The sequence below is a fragment of the Mirounga angustirostris genome, unplaced genomic scaffold, assembly GCF_029215605.1.
Source record: "Mirounga angustirostris isolate CCGP_5_RB_7025 unplaced genomic scaffold, mMirAng1.0.hap1 SCAF_6, whole genome shotgun sequence".
NCBI classification, from domain to species: domain Eukaryota; kingdom Metazoa; phylum Chordata; class Mammalia; order Carnivora; family Phocidae; genus Mirounga; species Mirounga angustirostris.
Window position 1 is genome coordinate 58,174,451 of NW_026991714.1, and position 19,146 is coordinate 58,193,596.

At 35.2% G+C, this 19,146-nt stretch overlaps 1 protein-coding gene across 8 annotated transcripts in view; it reads right to left on the bottom strand.

Moving 5' to 3' along the window:
- Positions 1 to 19,146, bottom strand: part of DCAF6 (DDB1 and CUL4 associated factor 6) — a 135,878-nt gene that overhangs the window by 65,980 nt on the left and 50,752 nt on the right. For all 8 annotated transcript variants that reach the window (XM_045877527.3, XM_064594372.1, XM_064594370.1 and 5 more), the window contains 6 exons: positions 17,115 to 17,228; positions 16,352 to 16,487; positions 13,151 to 13,365; positions 7,259 to 7,352; positions 5,881 to 6,000; positions 3,626 to 3,886 (listed from right to left, as the gene is read on the bottom strand). In XM_045877527.3, coding sequence (XP_045733483.1) covers positions 3,626 to 3,886; positions 5,881 to 6,000; positions 7,259 to 7,352; positions 13,151 to 13,365; positions 16,352 to 16,487; positions 17,115 to 17,225 — 937 coding nt within the window. In that variant the 5' untranslated portion in view covers positions 17,226 to 17,228. The remainder of the gene's footprint in view (positions 1 to 3,625; positions 3,887 to 5,880; positions 6,001 to 7,258; positions 7,353 to 13,150; positions 13,366 to 16,351; positions 16,488 to 17,114; positions 17,229 to 19,146) is intronic.

Below are 19,146 nucleotides of genomic sequence, written 5' to 3' on the forward strand. Positions count from 1 at the left end.
CAGTCCTCACAGCATCTTCACCAGGAGTAGATTCCATCTCAAGAAACACTTTCTTTGCTCATCCATAAGAAGCAACTCCTCATCCGTTTAAGTTTGATCCTGAGATTGTGGCAATTCAGTTCTATCTTCAGGCTCTACTTCTCATGCTACTTCTCTTGCTATTTCCACCCCATCTGCAGTTACTTCCTCCACTGAAGTCTTGAATCCCTCAAAGTCATCCACAAGGGTTGGAATCAACTTCTTCCAAACTCCTGTTAACATTGATATTTTGACCTCTTCCCATGAATCATGAATATTCTTTTTTTTAAGTAGGTTCCACGCCCAGTGTGGGGCCCAATGTGGGGCTTGAACTCACAACCCTGAGATCAAGACCTGATCTGATATCAAGAGTCAGACACTTAACCGACTGAACCATCTAGGTGCCCTGAATCATGAATATTCTTAATGTCATCTAGAATGGGGAATCCTTTCCAGAAGGTTTTCAATTTACTTTCCCAGATCCATCGAAGGAATCACTTTCTATGGCAGCTGTAGTCTTACAAAAGGTATTTCTTAAATAAGAAGGCTTGAAAGTCAAAATGACTCCTGGACCCAAGGGCTGCAGAATGGATGTTGTGTTAGCAGGCATAAAAACATTAATCTTGTATATCTCCATCAGAGCTCTTGGGTAACCAGATACACTGTGAATGAGCAGGAATATTTTGAAAGGAATCTTTTTTTCTGAGCAGTAGGTCTCAACAGTGGACTTAATATTCAGTGAACCATGTTGTAAACAGACGTGTTGTCATCCAGGCTTTGTTGTTCCATTTCTAGAGCACAGGCAGAGCAGATTTAGCACAAATCTTAAGGGACCTAGGATTTTCAGAATGGGAAATGCTAGCTTCAAACTTTACTACTGCAGCTTCCTAATCTCTCTGAGCCTTCACAAAGCTGAAGAGAGTGAGGGCCTTGCTCTGGATTAGGCTTTGGTTTAAGGGAATGTTGTGGTGATTTGATCTTCTATTCAGATCAGTAAAACTTTCTCCATATCAGAGATAAAGCTGTTTTGTTTATCATCCGTGTGTTCACTGGAGTAGCACTTCTGATTTTCCTTCAAGAATTTTTCCTTTGCATTCACAAGTTGACTAGCTATTTGGCATGAGAGGCCTAGCTTTCTGCCTATCCAGGCTTTCAGCATGCCTTCCTCACTGAGCTTAATCATTTTTAGTTTTTTATTTAAAGTGAGAGATGTGTGACTTTTCCTTTCACTTGAACACGTAGAGGCCATTTTAGGATTACTAATTGGCCTAATTTCAATATTGTTATATCTCAGGGAATAGGGAGGCCCAAGGAAAGGGAGAGAGAGAGAGAAAAGCTGTTCAGTAGAGCACTCAGAACATACACACATTTGCCGAACAAGTTCACTGTCTTATGTAGGTGGTATTTGCGGTGCCCCAAATCAATGACAATAGTAACATCGAAGATCACTGATCACAGATCACCATAACAAATATGATAACAGTGAGAAGGTTTGAAATATTGTGAGAATTACCAAAATGTGACACAGATGTGAAGCGAGCAAACACTGTTGGAAAAATAGTGCCAATAGACTAGCTCAACACAGGGTTGCCACAAAGCTTCAATGTGTAAAAAACAGAATATATGGAAAACACAACAAACTAAAGCACAATAAAATGAGGTATGTTTGTAATAAAAATCATGGCTCTAAGATGATACTCCCCCCCCCAACCACATGGACAATTCTTAGTATCCATAAACCTATCTGAACCTAGAAGTGCAGAAGAGATTGGAAAAACAAAACAAAACAGAAAAAACTCATTAAGTCCTTATTGTTAAAATGTTGTACTCTGGGATAATGAAAGGCTTGTTGTCAAAACAATTCCAGGCATAATCTTTAGATATTACATCTAACATCAAATCATTTTCTTCAATACTGACCCTATCTTCGTAATAATGGAAGTATTCTGATTTTCCATAATGCAGTCAACAAAAATTCTTTCAACCGGTAGAGACCAGTTAAAAATACTTCCTTAACTCCTTTAAAAAAATTACAGGCAAAGGTGCCAAGTAATGATCAAGACAATGACTGCATGATCATCACAAATTTTTTTCTATTTTGATGATTCAAATGACTACTTAATACTTACATTAAATACTGAAAGGGATTTAGCAATCTGAAATGCAATATTAATTGTGTTAAATATCTGTAACAAAAAAGAAAAATGAAACTCTAAACTAAGTACTTTACTCAGAAATGTGTTTAAAAAACAACTTGAATTAGTTTGGATTCAGTGCAACATGAATAAAAGCTAGGGAATCTTCTTGCTAAGTTTTCCCAATAACTTATAATTGATCAGAATCTTTAAGAGTATTTCCAAGAATGTTATTACTTTAAAATTCTTTTTTTTTTTTTTTTTTTACCAATTTTACCTGCTTTGACAAACTTTGGACTGATTCTGTCCCTACTTCCCAAACACTCCAAAATATTTTACTTTCTCATAAGTTGAAATGCTAACTATGTCAATTAGACAGTGGAAAACCTGACTTTAAAGCTCAGCTTTAGCTTATTAATACAGATAAACTGTGCACAAGTTTTAATAGTTACATAACTGACTCTGGCTTCTATTCCCATAGAAACTGAAATGAATTACGAAAAATGGGATATATGATAAAAGAATGCCTAATTTAAAACACCCTGTATTTGGTGATCTGGTATCAGATTTCAGAGAAGCAAGAATAAAGTGACAGCTTGGCAGTTACGCTATTAGGAATTTTTTATAGGCTTTACCTTAGGTCTGCCAGCTGTATCTCTAGTTGCTAATATTTTTTATTATATGTCAAGTAAAATGCCTCTTTAGGAGAACCCAAAGAAAAATATGAATAAAATCTTAGTGGTTATTATAAATACGTGTACACACTTAAAATGTGAAGTAAATTATAGTCATATCTGCTGAAAATTACTGTTATAAATACTAGTACATTCCATAGTTGGGGAGGGGGGGAGTTGAACATGAGGAGTTTTAATATCGAGAGGAAAACAGTATTTTAACAGAATTTAGGAGTTGATTTTTTTCCACTAATATCAAGTACCTTGTTTTAACAAGGACTTGTTAGAACAATTCTTTTTCATGGAAATATAGGAGAAATAAATCTTTTGGTAAATTGTATATGTTGTCAACAAGAGATGTTACCAAATGTACCACAAAGAATGTATTTAAAGTATTTCATGATGTGAAGAAAAATAATAAAAAATATAAATAGAGGAACTGATAATATAGGTACAACCAAGTGTCTAGAAAGACATTTTCATCTATAATGGCTTATAAAAGTAATCTTTAAGTCAATTGCATGAAGCTATGTCAAAACACTATCTGCTGGTACCTATATTTTTTAAAGATTTGTCTTAGGTAAACTGAAGATTCTGATATTTGTTAAATTCATGCAAGTTAGGCACACTTGAAGTTTGTGTTTAAGTTACGTGTTCACATATTACATGTCACTTTGATTTATTCCAGCAAGAACAAGTTCATGTGATTTAGTATCTTTCAAACCAGCCCACAAAGACGTATTCATTATCAGAAATCATCAGATGAACCACAGCCTATTGAAAGAGTAGCATCCTCACCAGACTGATGATGCGTATGGCGTCCAGATGCCTCCACAGACTGCCTTTGTTCATTGTCTGGAGAAGACAGCAAAGAAGTAGAATGAGGGCTTTCTGTAGAAGAGGATGTTGAATGAGCCTGAGCTGACACTGCAGCGGACGTAGAAGGCTGAAGAGACTGTTCAGCTGAAGGATCTACTTCCATTGCACTTTCCCCCACTTCCAAATCGGTACTTGACGGGACCGCAGGAAGAGCAGACACATCTGACTGGCTCGTTCCACCTTCAAAAAACACATGTTAATGCAAATTCAAATACTAACTGCTTTCCAAAACCAGCTACTCTAAAGAGATATGTTCAAGAAATATATGTACACTTGTACATACATGTACACACAAAGAAACACAATTTCAGGATATCAAACACAAACAGTGGTGGTTGGATCCCTTTGAGCAAATAGGCTAACCAAGAGGGGTAAAAATCTATCTACAGAACACTGTTATTAAAGTAATCAGTCTTTCAAGATCAATATGGTACCTTCATTTACACAAAGCTAAATAATAGGTTGTAAAATGCCTATATATAAATAACATCTAGTCCCTTTAACTTGAAGATGATGATTCTGATTTAATGACTGGATAATCAGAGAATGGATTTTATTTATTTATTTTTTTGAGAGAGAACATGCACAAGACCGGGGGTGGGAGGGCAAACAGAGAGAGAGAATCTTCAGCAAGCTCCACAGCAAGCACAGAGCCCCCACACAGGGCTCATTCTCATGACCCTGAGGATCATGACCTGAGCCGAAATCAAGAGTCAGACACTTAACCGACTGAGCCACCCAGGGGCCCAGGAGAATGAATTTTATTGATATATTTCCATTCCATAACATAATGTCTTTCGTAAATATATAAGAAAAATTTTATTGGGAAGAGTAAAGTTACAAATAGGTCAGAATAAGATTAAGTTCCTGATTCCTACTTCATTAGCAATAATGTCTCAACCACTAAACTAACATGATGCAGTCATGGTTTTAAAAGGCTTGAGTGTCTACTATGTCTTATGCTAGGCTTTGTGCTATCTGCAAAAGAATAATTAGGAATAGTCCATAAACATTAACAATTTTCCCTCAAGTCTAGATGTTATTAAAAGAAAGATGGAATGGACTAATCCAGTTCATGTCTTGCAAAATACAACTATCAGAGATTATGAAGTTTCCTCTTTTAATCACCATGATTTAAATATTTCTTATTTTAAATTTAAGCACAAATTCAACTCTTTTTTTTTTTTAAAGATTTATTTATTTGAGAGAGGAATGAGAGAGAGAGAGCACAAGAGAGGGGAACAGGAGAGGGAGAAGCAGACTCCCCGCCGAGCAGGGAGTCCGAGGCGGGACTCGATCCCAGGACTCCAGGATCATGACCTGAGCCGAAGGCAGTCGCTTAACCAACTGAGCCACCCAGGCGCCCCTAAAGATTTTTTTAAAAATTTTTATTTATTTGACAGAAACAGCGAGAGAGGGAACACAAGCAGGAGCAGTGGGAGAGGGAGAAGCAGGCCTCCCGTAGAGCAGGGAGCCCGATGTGGGGCTCGATCCCAGGACCTTGGGACCATGACCCGAGCCGAAGGCAGACGCTTAACAACTGAGCCACCCTGGTGCCCCCAAATTCAACAACTCTTAAGCAAATCCACAGTCCAAGGAATTTTTTAAAAAGTTAATTGAAATGAGGAGTTAACAAGAATCATTTATGGAAAAATTCAATATAATTTTTTATTTTGGGTTTTTTAAACAATTAGGAGTTAACTTTTATACTCCTCATTTTTGACAGAGATAAGTAACTTGCCGAAGACCCCAAAGCTAGAAAGTAGTGAACCAAGATATGAAAACAAGTCAGCTAACACTAGAAACAGCAATTAATAACCAATGCCTAAGTAATATAAAGGAGAAACTATTCCATTATATAAAACTTTTTATCTACAGAGTTTTATATATTTCCATTCTCAGAATGCATACAAAAATATATTGGGATATATGAGGGAAATATCAGACTTTCTTACTTTTCTTGAGAAAAGCAAAGAATAAGGGCTAGGTCTACTGGAACATGAAGGGACAAATACCCAATACCCTTGGTCCTCTACTGCTTCACATAATATAGTTAAGAACCTATGATTATTATAGATATAAAATGGTATAAATGGAATGACATAAATAAAACAAACGTCAATAAAACAGCCTTTGCCAGCTTTTGGTTGACTTTAATTAATAAGAAAAATTACCTCTTGGTCGAGATCTTCCTCGTCCTCCATTGCTTTGTGCAACTTCACTTGCTTCTTCAAACCACCTTGATAACATGTCAGACATTCTCTGCATCAGTGACACATTGGGACTTTGCTCACCTATCACAATACAGGTCTTATCAGTGAATCAGTAGTAAGTCAGGATCTTTCATTAACGTAAAAACCCAGATTTTAAGGCCTTTAAAATGAGAGCATTAAAAAAAAAAAGAATCAAATTGCCTAAATAAATTCTATGAATGTATAAAAATCTATTAGAGCTATCATCACATTTCATAGTAAATGTCTATGTAAGTGACTCTCCATCTGTATTTTGAGTTCCTTAAGAATAGGATTTACATCTCCTGCATCTTTGTCTATTCTTAGGTACCTCCACACCTCCCACCCTGACCCCAACCCACATCTTTATTTCCACCAGTGCACAGCTAGGAAGGGCTCATGAATTGTAAATTGAACCAATTAAAAGAAAGGTTTGCCCTCTCACTTAGATTTCCTTAAACTCAATTTATTTTCACCACACTGTAAGCATATTCCATATATTTGAAAAAAACCAAAAAGTATTATATTTGTCTCTTCCCTCTACTCCTTTCCTCCTTCAAATATGAGTTTTCTCTTAAGGGAATTATCAAATTAAATATGACACCAAAACTGACAATTCTATTCTACAATCATATAATTTAAAATGCAAATCATTTGTTCTTGGATGTTCTGTGAAAATGGAATTTTACACTTTATTGCCTTTATATAACGTTGCTTTATATTTAAATATATATTATGATACCAAGGATGATATATTGGGGAATATGCTTTTGATGTTAAAAGAATTCACAAGTCATTAAAGTAAGATTTTGGCTACAGATCAACTATTAAAATACACACAGATTAATTCCATTTTAAAAGTGTACCATCTTAAAGCTCCCAAGGTAGTTTCTTATGCTTGTCAAAGGCACTTGATAAAAGGAAAAAAAATTTTTTACCTATTATAAAACTCCTGGGTTAGAAATTGAAGAGTTTTCATTTCTCTTTATATCTAATAGGCAAAATTAAAGAAGTTTGATGATGTCCAGTGTTTTATATGGCAATGGGCATTCTCATACTTCCAGTAGGAATGTACAGTAGTGTATTCATTTTGGAGGGCAATTTGATAGCTATCAAAATTAAAATGCACTATCCAGTGAACCAGTCGTTCATTCCACTTTTAGGAATTTATCCTCAGATATACTTGCACAAGCATGGTAAGATATATGTACAAGGATATTTGTTTCAGCATCACTTATAATAGCAAAAAAAAAACAGAAACAAATTAAAAGATTAATTTTTTAAATTTCATATTAGAAAAGGCTGACCAAAGCAGAGTTACCATCTCGTTCTCGTTCACTCTCAGGCCTCGCTCGGGGTCCAGTATCTGACCAATCACCACGAAGTCTCAAACGCTTCACTGGAGGCTGTCGTAACTAAAAGATGAAGAGAAAACTCATTTGCTCAAGTCTTAAAGCATGATTTAGTCTAACAGATTCTTTCCATTCCCTTGCTTTCTTGATTGAGTACGCAAAAGAGATCCTAGGTCAAAATATGAAAGACAGCTCTTATAATGATGGTATCTATTGATGGTACAGCCTACCCTTAACATGTTCACCCTAAAGAGTCTGAATGTAACTTTGAAATCATGTACATGTGACTTCTAATCACTTTACAGCTGACAACAGGAAAGTTATTTAACCACAATGAACTAGAGTTTTCTATTACGATGATACATGTAGTCTAAAGTAAAGTACCTACACAGCTGACAGTAGGAATTATCACTATTTTATTATTATTGACAGTTTACTCTCTGGGTCCTCCTATCCACTGCAACCAACCCTTCACTACTCACCTCAGGGTCTCTACTCTACCTCGTTCCCCTCATTCTTGGCTAATAACTCTTCCTCCTACTTCACAGAAAATAAAGTCAGTCCTGCAGAAATGATAGTAATTTCTTCAGCTGCATTTTACAAACTTATCGATAGTCTACAACTTCTTAATTCCTTCTAACCTTTCTCAGAAGATATATTATTTTGTTTAAGCTTAATCTCTCCACTGTGCTTTTTATTTTATTCCTTCAGTTACTCAAGCACCTTGCTTTGACAATTACTCTTTCCCATACATATTCATTTCCTCTCTCATTTCTTCCTTATAATATGCTGAAGGTTCTTACCATTTTGAACAAACAAAACACCTCAATTTTATACTTCTACCCAGCTATACTCTTTTCCCACATTTTCTGAAGCTTTATTGTCAAGCTTCTTGAAAAGAAGTCTATATTTAGTCCACCTTTATCTACCATTCCTCCCTCAGTTTACTGTAGTCACCTTACCTTCCCATCTTTCCACCGAATTCATTCTTACCAATATCACCAATGAGTGATCAATGGCTAAGTTCACTGATCAGTGATAAAATGATAAATAGTCAATTGCCAATTCAAATGGCACCTTCCACAACTTATTTCATTTGATGTCTATGGCACTTGACACTCTTGATCATTCTCTGTAACTTTTATATTTTTAACATTTTTTATAGAGATAACACATATACCATAATATTCACCCTTTTGAAGTATGTAAGTCAGTGGTACATATGCACAAAGCTGTGCAACCACTTGTACCACCACTAATTCCAGAACATTTTCATCAGCTCAAAGAGAAAACCTATAGCTGTGAGCAGCTGCTCCCCACTTCTGCCACTCGGCTCCTGGTGACCACTAATCTACTTTCTATCTCTAGGGATATGCCCATTCTGGACATTTCATATAAATGGGATAGTATGTGGCCCTTTCTACCTGGCTTCTTTCACATGGCATAATATTTTCAAAGTTCATCCATGTTGCACCATCTATCTATTTCATTTCTTTTTATGGCTCAATAATATTCCATTATTTGGATATACCATATTTTGTTTATTCATTCATCAGTCTATGAACACTGAGTTGTTTCCACTTTTTGGCTCTTGTGAATAATGCTGCTATGAACATATGTGCAAGTTTTTATGGGGACATATGTTTTCAGTTCTCTTCAGTATATATCTAGAAATGGAATTGCTGGATCATATGATAACTCTATGTTTAACTTTTGAGGAACTGCCAAACTGTTTTCCAAAGCAGCTGCACCATTTTACATTCCTACCAGCAATGTGTGAAAGCTCCACTTTCTCCACATCTTCATCAACACTGTTATTGACTTTTTTTATTTTAGCCAACCTAGTAAGTGCGAAGAGGCACCTCACTGTGGTTTCGATATATTTTGGTTACTAGATTCTAAATCATAAATCAAATACATGATATACAAACATTTTTTCCCATTTTGTGGATCACTCCCTTTATTCTTATTTTTAACATAACATTCATCGATTTTTTTTCTGACAATTAAGCAGATTTTGATAGAAACTTGGTGACAGCTTAGCTGCAAATTTTCTGTTTTCTCCTGGAAACCACACTGAGCAACAAGATGCAAAAAAAAATCTCTACACCCTCAGCAAAGAAGACAGAAAAAAAACCCTTACAAATTCCCTAAGTATGTAAATATAGCTAGAAGCAATAAAGAAGAGCAAAATCTGCACAGGAAGCCACAAGTGTGATACGGAATGATCAGAAGATTAGAGAAAGCCTAGTGTGGCAGCTGTCCACAATCTTAGACAAACAATCATTTCCAGAAACAGAGGGCCTCCCTCTGTGTGTGAACTATATTTAGAATAGAAAAGAGCCCTGCTCCATAGTTATGAGAGAGGAATTTTATATTATACAAGCGAAGAACTAGTTTTATAATCTCAGCAACTATGTCTGGAGCAAGATCTTCAAGTTAAAAACAGGCCCAAGTTTGAGTTTTTGAGACAGGCAAAATAACCTAGCCAAGAATACTGAAAATGCTATAAGCAGTAATTCATTCAACAATTCATTCTGAGCACCTTCTATGTATCAGGCACTACTCTAGGTACTGGGAAAAAATCAATGGATAAATCATGCAAAAACCCCAATGTCCCAGAGTTTATAAACTAGTGGAGTAGATGAACAATACATGATAAAAAAGTAAAATATACAAAGAAAGTGTTAAGTGTTATGGGGAAAAAAAACTAAGTAGACAGAAGATGGGCAGTACCAGGGAGTTAAGGGCTGCGATTTTAAACAGGGTGGTCAAGTAGGGCCTCGCTGAGAACGTGACAAGGGCGAAGATCTAAAATAGGGAAGAGAAGATGAAATCCAGATATGTGGGAAGATCATTTCATATGCAGTAAATGCAAAAACCATAAGGGAGAAGCATGTTCAGGCTGCCTGAATAAGTCAGTAGAGGTGGCCAGAGCAGAGTACAGAAGTACTGAGAAAACAGTAGAAGTCACCAGAACCACATGATATAAGCTCTTGAATCCACTGTTGGGATCTTAGTTTTGCTTTGAGGAGATGGAGAGCCACTTGGGAGTGTTGATCAGAAGAGTAGCATAATTTGACTTGGTTTTAAAGGATCACTGGGCTGCTATGTAGCTAAAGGACTGTGGCGCTAGGGGGTGAAAGTAGGGGGACTGGTTAAAAGCTACCACAATAATCTAGGACAGACAGTGAGGCCTTGGATCAGGGTAGTAGAGGTAGTCAGAATGGGAAGTAGTATTACAGATCTGGGATATGTATTTTCGGGACAAACCATGGGGACAGGAGAAAATGAGAGACTGGATTCAACAAAGTAGTCCAATAATGGTAGTGGGGCAGGTGGGGAAAATGTCAAATAGATATTAGAGGAAAAGGAAGACAGCAAAGACAATTAAAAAAAAGGGGGGGGGGCGCCTGAGTGGCTCAGATGGTTAAGTGTCTGCCTTTGGCTCAGGTCATGATCTCGGGGTCCTGGGATCGAGTCCCATATGGGGCTCCCTGCTCAGTGGGAAGCCTGCTTCTCCCTCTCCCTCTGCCACTCCTTCTGCTTGTGCTCTTCTGTATATCTCTCTGTCAAATAAATAAATAAAAATCTTTAAAAAAAAAAGGAATACAAAAATAAAGAAAAATGAGAAGTAAAAAAATTGAGTAAGAAAAAAATACTAAAGGGAAAAATGAAAGAGAAATTCTTAGAGGATTAAGAATTAAGAAAATATAAAAATATTTATTAAGAATTTATTAAGAATTATTAAAATATAAAAATATCATTAAAACAAAAAAATCACTACGTGAAACTGATTTATATCTTAAAATCCTGTTCAATCATTTCTTACATTTCTAATCAAAATACGTTATTCCTTCCTTTGCTCTACTTATATAGAACATAACTCTTATATATAATTCTATTAAGTTTTACATATTCATTTATTTATATCTCTATTTCCACTAAACCGTAAATTCCTGAGTGAGAGGCCATGTCTTTGTCACAGTCATCCTTGAGTTTCTTAAGTTTCTACAGGATCTAGTGTAAGTAGGTGCCCAATAAATATTTGGTGAGTTGAGTGTGTCTGAACACTACTGTCAAGGATTTAGCATAAAACACTGAAGAAAAGGTGGTAAGCTTAAGAAGGGGACAGACTACTAATTTCTTCTATATACACCTGTGAATTGGTTGGTTTATTATACTAAGCATGATTTATTTTTATAATTTTAATCCATTTTCAGAATTATTTTTCTTAATTTAGTTAATTCAACAAAGAATACTAAGAAAACCATATTTAGGATATAACCAAGTGATCATGACTCAGCCTCATTCACTCTGATGCAAACACATTTTGGCTAAGTACTCTATGGTATAAAAGTTGGTTGGCCCACTTAAACTGCTTCTGCATTTCCGACTTGCATTATGTAAGAGTCACAGAGCTGGACTGTACACTAGAGCACATATCTCAAGAGGAATTACATAGCAGCAACAAAATGAAAGAGCAGATCTCATGTTCTCAGTAAGACCAATAAACTCAAAATAGCTTTCATTAGCCAGCATACCCTTTTCTTTGTCAATATCCTAATTCACTTAAAATACACTGGCACATTTAAAATCCCAAAAAATATTTATAAAGTTATCCTGATTTTCCCCTAATTTTATAGCCATCTAAACATGCAATCATAAGAACTGGATATACTTTTGGATATCACAGGAATTAGAAAATTGTTGTTCTTTATTAACTTTAAAATATGTTCACTAATAGGAGTTGGTCCAATACCAAAAAGTCACTAATAATTAATAAAGCAACAGTAATTTAAAAAACATTTACAAGCCAAACAGTAGAGTGATTAAACATAGGACATTAAAAAAAAAAAGCCAAAGTGAAAAATATTTTGGAGAAAGAAGCTAAATGGGTTAAAACAAATATTATTCTATTGCTGCATACTTCAAGGATATATTATTTCTGGTTTTTACCTTTTGTAAATAAGAAGATGGTATGCTACTTTATTTTTTTAAATATTTTATTTTTAAGTAATCTCTATACCTATACTATGTGGGACTTGAACCCACAACCCCAAGATCAAGAGTCATATGCTCTACTGACTGAGCCTACAAGGCGCCCCAATGGTTCACTATTTTAGAGTCACCTAATTTTCAATATATAATATTATGTGTATATGGATCTATATATAATAGATATGAAATGCGATATATATACTTCAATAAGGCTAAATGTTTATGTTCACCAACAGGATTTTACCTATTACCATTTACTATTCATATGTGGACAGCAATTCCCTCCTCTCCCCATTATGTGTGTGTATGTGTGTGTGTGTGTGTGTGTATGTGTACTTTAACTTACCTTATTCTCACTTACTCATATGCATTTTGTAAAATGCACTTAGGGATGTAGGTTACTAGTTCTTAACTGTGACAGAGAAGCATGATCAGGAGAGAAGGGGATTGCTGTCCACATTTGAAATAGTAAATGGTAACAGATAATACTCCTACTGGTGTGTAAACATAAACATTTAGTCTCTTGGGAGTTTATACATCCCACTTTTTATTATTTTAATTGTTTTTTCTACAACTGGTAGAACTATTGATATTTCTTACTGCTGTGCATCCATAAAGTTAAAGAAACATTTTGCTATTAAATATTTTCTCTTTAAAAATATTTCACAACACTTTTTTCTAGAGCCTTATCCTTAATTATTAGCCCCTGTTCTTTCACATATATTCCATGTCCTTTTACAAAACCTAGACTATAAATACCTTGAAAATCAATTCTAGTTTTTGAAGCCCTTCAGGCCTCAGGAGTCACTGAATTAGTGTTTTCTGAACTGAATGAAGAATATGGTTTTGGGTCAACTTACCTCTTCTCTTCTTTCTTCTGCAGAAGGAGTTTTAAGTTCTCGTGCTGTATCATCTTTTGGGTCAAAAAGATATATGTAATCTGAAGAGTAACTAACAAGAATCTCTTGGCCGTCCTCACTGTAACACAGGGATGTCACCCTGCAGGACTTATTATTAAGATGGGAAGGGATGAAACGGGCAACCATTCCAGTAGTTCCTCGACCTGCATAATTCCCTAAATAAGAAAACAGGAAGTCGTATAAATTTTTTAAGAAAAACATTTTAAAAACTCTTAATCCGAATTATGAGATATGTGATTTAATGTAGCAATATAAATTCCAAACTATCATATTCTATTTCTAGAAGAGGCTCTTTTCTCAACAGTCTGATTTTATAACAAAATAATAAAGAATATAGTATAAAGACTACATAGCTCCAAAAAAAATTTCCTGAGTGGCTGGAATTACATAGATTATATAAATGTTTTACAGATTAATAAATGTTTTATTAGAAATAGGAGTTATTTAATCAATTAAAATGATTTGTGATTATAGTTACACTAAATCATCTTCCAAAAATTTTCACCCAATGAAGATAATATAATTTTTATAATATAAACAGGTGAACTTATATTTATTATTAGCATACTAGATAAAATAGTGCATTTTCCCTTTAAAATGATTTACTTTTTGCTTTAGGTTAAAAAAATTTTTTTTTAGTTTATTTATTTTTCTTAGTAATCTCTATATTCAACGTGGGGCTCGAATTCATGACCCTGAGATCAAGAGGTGCATACTCTTCTGACTGAGCCAGCCAGGCACCCTTATGTTTTTGAAAGATTTTTGATTGTCGTGAAATTTTCCTCTTATAAAACAACAGAGTGGGGACAGTATTCCAACTTTAATTAATTTTGGCAGTCATCAATATAATATAATAGGGAGGGGTCCAATTGGCATTTTGTGCCCCTGGACGTCTGGGAATGCTAAATTCTAAGAGTCTCACAAAACTGTATAATACTGCACAAGGAGATCTTGTCCTGCCCAAAATGTCAATTGTGTCCCATCTGTTGAAAAAGAATAATTTAGCCTATAATTTCATCTTATATTACTACTGTTTCCCCTAAAAGCACATATCCAAATCAATAAGATTTCTCAGAGTTCCAAAAAACAAAACAATAAAACATCTAGTCTTCCTTTTTATTTTAATCTTTTTTTTTTCTTTTTAAGAGAGAGAGTATGCACATGAGTGAGGGGAGGGCAGAGGGAGAGGGAGAGAGAATCTCCATGCCCAGTGTGGAGCCCAACTCAGGGCTCGATCTCATGACCCTGAGATCATGATGTGAACTGAAATCAAAAGTTGGATGACCAAAATGATTGAGCCACCCAGGCACCCCCAACCTAGTCTTCCCATTTCAATAATTTATGTCTATTTTTACTGGAAATAAATAGACACTGAGATTGACATTGTTAGTTTCTGGCCAAATCCACTTTTATTTTTAGCAATATAAAACATGTGAAGATGTATAAATGTATGTATATTTGGTGGGTGTATGGGTATATAATCCTGGCCTTCCATTACTGAGAAAATGCTAATAAGCTGGCTTTAAATTGAATATTTCAGAGGTGGTTTCACCCCCTAATGGAGGAGGAGCAAATGAGGAGTTCAAGAGAGATTCAACTTCAGTGCTGCAGCATCACTAATAGTACTTAACTGGGCATAAACAAATGCTGTACATGAACAGGTACCCAAGTCACTGTTCTTCCCTAACTTTCCTCTCTACCACAAAGAGAAATTAGGAAAGCCAAGTGTTGTGAGCTGATAGTGTCCCCTCCCTCCCCAAGTTCATGTCCATCTGGAACTCAGAATGATTCTGGAATATTAGGAAATAGGGTCTCTGCAGATGTAATAAGGTCATACTGCACTAGGGTGGGCCCTAGATCCAATATGACTGGTGTCCTAATAAGAAGAGGAAAATGTGGATTCAGATATATACAGGGGAGGATGGCATGTACCTGTGGAAGCAGACAGTGAAAGGAAACATTTAAAAGCCAAAACTGGGGGTGCCTGAGTGGCTAAGTTGGTTGGGCATCTATCTGCCTTTGGCTCGGGCCCTGATCTCAAGGTCCTGGGATCGAGCCTTACGTTGAGCTCTCTGCTCAGCGGGGAGTCTACTTCTCCTTCTCACTCTCCCTCTGTGCTCTCTCTCTCTAATAAATAAATCTTTTTTTAAAATAAATTTTAAAATAATAATTAATTAATTAAAAGCCAAAACTGCCAGCAACCACCAGAAGCTAGGAGAGAAGCATGCAAGAGTCTTCCTGAGAGCTGCCAACAGAAAACCTGTAACACCCTGATTTTAGACATCTAACCCCCAGAAATGTGAGAATCAATTTCTGTTATCTTAAGCCACCCAATTTGTGGTAATTTATTATGACAGCCCTAGGAAACTAATACATCAACTGTCACAACTTTTTAAAGTGATAAACTACAAAAGTATCACCTTGATAGGGCCATAAAAACTTGGTAAAATGCTATTTTTATGTATGTATGCTACATGCCCAGCATGGAGTCCAACTCGGGCTTGAACTCACAACCCTGAGATCAAGACCTGAGCCGAGATCAAGAGTCAGATTCTTGGGACACCTGGGTGGCTCAGTCAGTTAAGCGTCACCCTTTGGATCAGGTCCTGCATCAGGCTCCTTGCTCAGTGGGGAGCCTGCTTCTCCCTCTGTCTGCTGCTCCCTGCTTGTGCTCTCTCTCTCTCTTTGACATAATAAATAAATAAAATCTTAAAAAAAAAAAAGTCAGATGCTTAACTGAGATACCCAGGTGCCCTAGTAAAATGCTATTTCTTATAATAATCCATATTGTTTAAATACTTACTGAATTTATTTTAAATATTTACTGAATTTTATGAAACTAATGAAATTTTTTTTTTTTAAAGATTTTATTTATTTATTTGAGAGAGGGAGAGAATGAGAGAGAGCACATGAGAGGGGGGAGGGTCAGAGGGAGAAGCAGACTCCCTGCAGAGCAGGGAGCCCGATGCGGGACTCGATCCAGGGACTCCAGGATCATGACCTGAGCCGAAGGCAGTCGCTTAACCAACTGAGTCACCCAGGCGCCCGAAACTAATGAAATTTTTGAACTGCAAATATGTCATAAGATTTATTCTCTGAACTGACAGAATTATGTATTTTCTCTAATATACAGCTTTTCACCTGTGGCTCTTGTGCCCAGCATTCGCCGATCATATATTCGTACTGAGCTATCTGAACAACCAACAGCAAGATAATATGGTATTGGTGGACAAATAGCTACAGATGTGGCAGCACGTCGGCAGTTAATTAAAATATCCTATAAAAGATAAAACAACACCAGTTACACACAGCATTGCCATAGAGAGGTTACTCTAAAGATTTAAAACATTGAAATATTTTAACATTTAAACATTTCCCTTCTATTTAGAAGAAAATAACCTTTTTCAGAAATCCTAACTCAGTATGATAATGAGAAGGGAAAACAACATGGTTTTCTTTTATTTTTCAGATTTCTATCAGTGTTTCCAACAAATTCAGCTTCTGTGAGGCCAAAATAAATAAACTCAGTCAATATTCCTCCTCGGCAGTTTATTCCTCTAAGGGAAATTCTTTTTTTCTTTACAGTTTGCTACACAACTTCAACACTGACTTCTAATACAATATTGTACATTTTCCTTATAAACCAATCAAAATAAAAAATACAGAAATATAAATTTAATTAGCGGTTGAAAAAACAGTATTTGAGTAATGCAAATTGCATTTTGAAGAGAAAAAATAAAAATCACTCCCAAATATAAGACTAAAACACTGAGTAATTACGCTAGATCAGCAAAATTTAATACAATCAAATTCACCCATAAGCTTATAACCCAGAGATAACTTACTGTCCAATTTTAATTATAATCTTAATTTTTTGTCATTTATATAAAAATTTAATACTTACATCTTTGCAATCTTCTTTTGTGCAGCTAGTTTTGATGCGTGTATCAAACCACCGAACAGTTCCATCTTCACCACAAGAGAGAAAAGTATATGGGTCATTGGGTACAGTCATAATCTGTAGATGAAAACGAAAGCACAGGCAATGCTATTAAACTTTTAAACAGACGGCTTTGAAAGACATTACTATTATTTTATAAAATAAAATAAAGAATAAAGAAGTAAAATTGTTTTTATATTCATAGACAATTTGATCATCTAAGAAGAAAATCCTATGTAATTAATTTTAAAATATTTATTAGAATAAGTGAATTTAGAAACATTGCAGGATACAAGGTCAGTACATAAAAATCAATTGTATGTCTATATACTAGCTACAAAACCATTAGAAATTGAAAATTTAAAAATAATAACATTTACAATAACATGAAAAATATAAAATGCTTAAGGATATATAAGACATATAACACTGAAAATTATAAAACATTACTGAATAAAATTAAAGTCCTAAATAACAGGAGATAAACTGTGTTCATGGATTGGGAGATTTAATATTGTCAATTCTCCCTAAATTGATACATAGATTTCAAATAAATTCCAGAAAGATTTTTGGTACAAATGACAATTTGATTATCAAATTCATGTGGAAATACAAAAGACCTAAAATACCTTCAGTAATGTTGCAAAAGAAGAACAAAGGACTTATAGTACTGGCTTCAAGAGTTACTATAAAGCTATAGTAATTAAAATAGTGTGATAGAGGCTTAATGATAATCACTGGAAAAGAATAGGTACTGACCAAAAATAGATGAAAATACATATGGCCAAATGATTTATGATGGTGCAAAGAAAATTCAGTGGAGAAAGAACAGTGTCAGAAAACTGGATATCCATATGCAAAATAATGAACTTTCAAGCAGTACTTCATACTTTCTTTAAAAATTAACACAACAGGGGCGCCTGGGTGGCTCAGTTGGTTAAGCGGCTGCCTTCGGCTCAGATCATGATCTCAGGGTTCTGGGATTGAGCCCCATATTGGGCTCCTTGCTCAGTGGGGAGCCTGCTTCTCCCTCTGCCTGCCATTCCCCCTGCTTGTGCTTGCTCTCTGTCTCTCTCTCTCTCTCTCTTGCTCTCTGTGTCAAATAAATGAATAAAAAACTTTTAAAAAAAAATTAACACAACATGAAAAACTAATGATATATGGTGATTAACATAATAAAATAAAATAAAAATAATAAAGGGTAAAAAAAATTAACACAACATGGATCATTGATCTAAGTGTAAAACATAAAACTATAAAACTTCTAGGAAAAAATCTTTGTGACTTTTGGTTAAACAAAGATTTTTAGATATAACATTGGTCCATAAAAACAAAGAACTTTGATAAAATGGGCTTCCTGAAAATTAAGAACCTCTTTTGGAAGGACATTAAGAATATGAGAAGACAAGCCACTGACTAGAAGGAAAAAATTATAAATCAATACCTGAAAAATACCCAAAACATATTTTAAAAATCCCTCAAAACTCAATAATGAGAAATAATCCCTCAAAACAGACAATTCACCAAATATATAAAGATGATAAACAAGCACATAAAAAGTATGCTCAACATCATTAGATAATGGGGAAATGAAAGTTAATAACATAAGAGATTCCATTATATATCTATTAGGATATCTAAAATAAAAAAGATTGACCATAGCAAGTGTTAAAAGGATGCAGAACAACTGGAACTGTCAGGCACTGTCAGACACTGCATGTAAAATGATACAACCACTCTGGAAAACAGTACAGCAGTTTCTTAAAAAGTTACACTTATACTTCTAATATAACTCAGTCATACCATTCCTAGGTGTTTACCAAAGAGAAATGAAAGTACATGTCCATACAAAGACATTTATACAAATATTTTTTTTTTTTAAAGATTGTATTTATTTATTTGAGAGAGAGAGAATGAGAGACAGAGAGCACGAGAGGGAAGAGGGCAGAGGGAGAAGCAGACTCCCTGCGGAACAGGGAGCCCGATGCGGGACTCG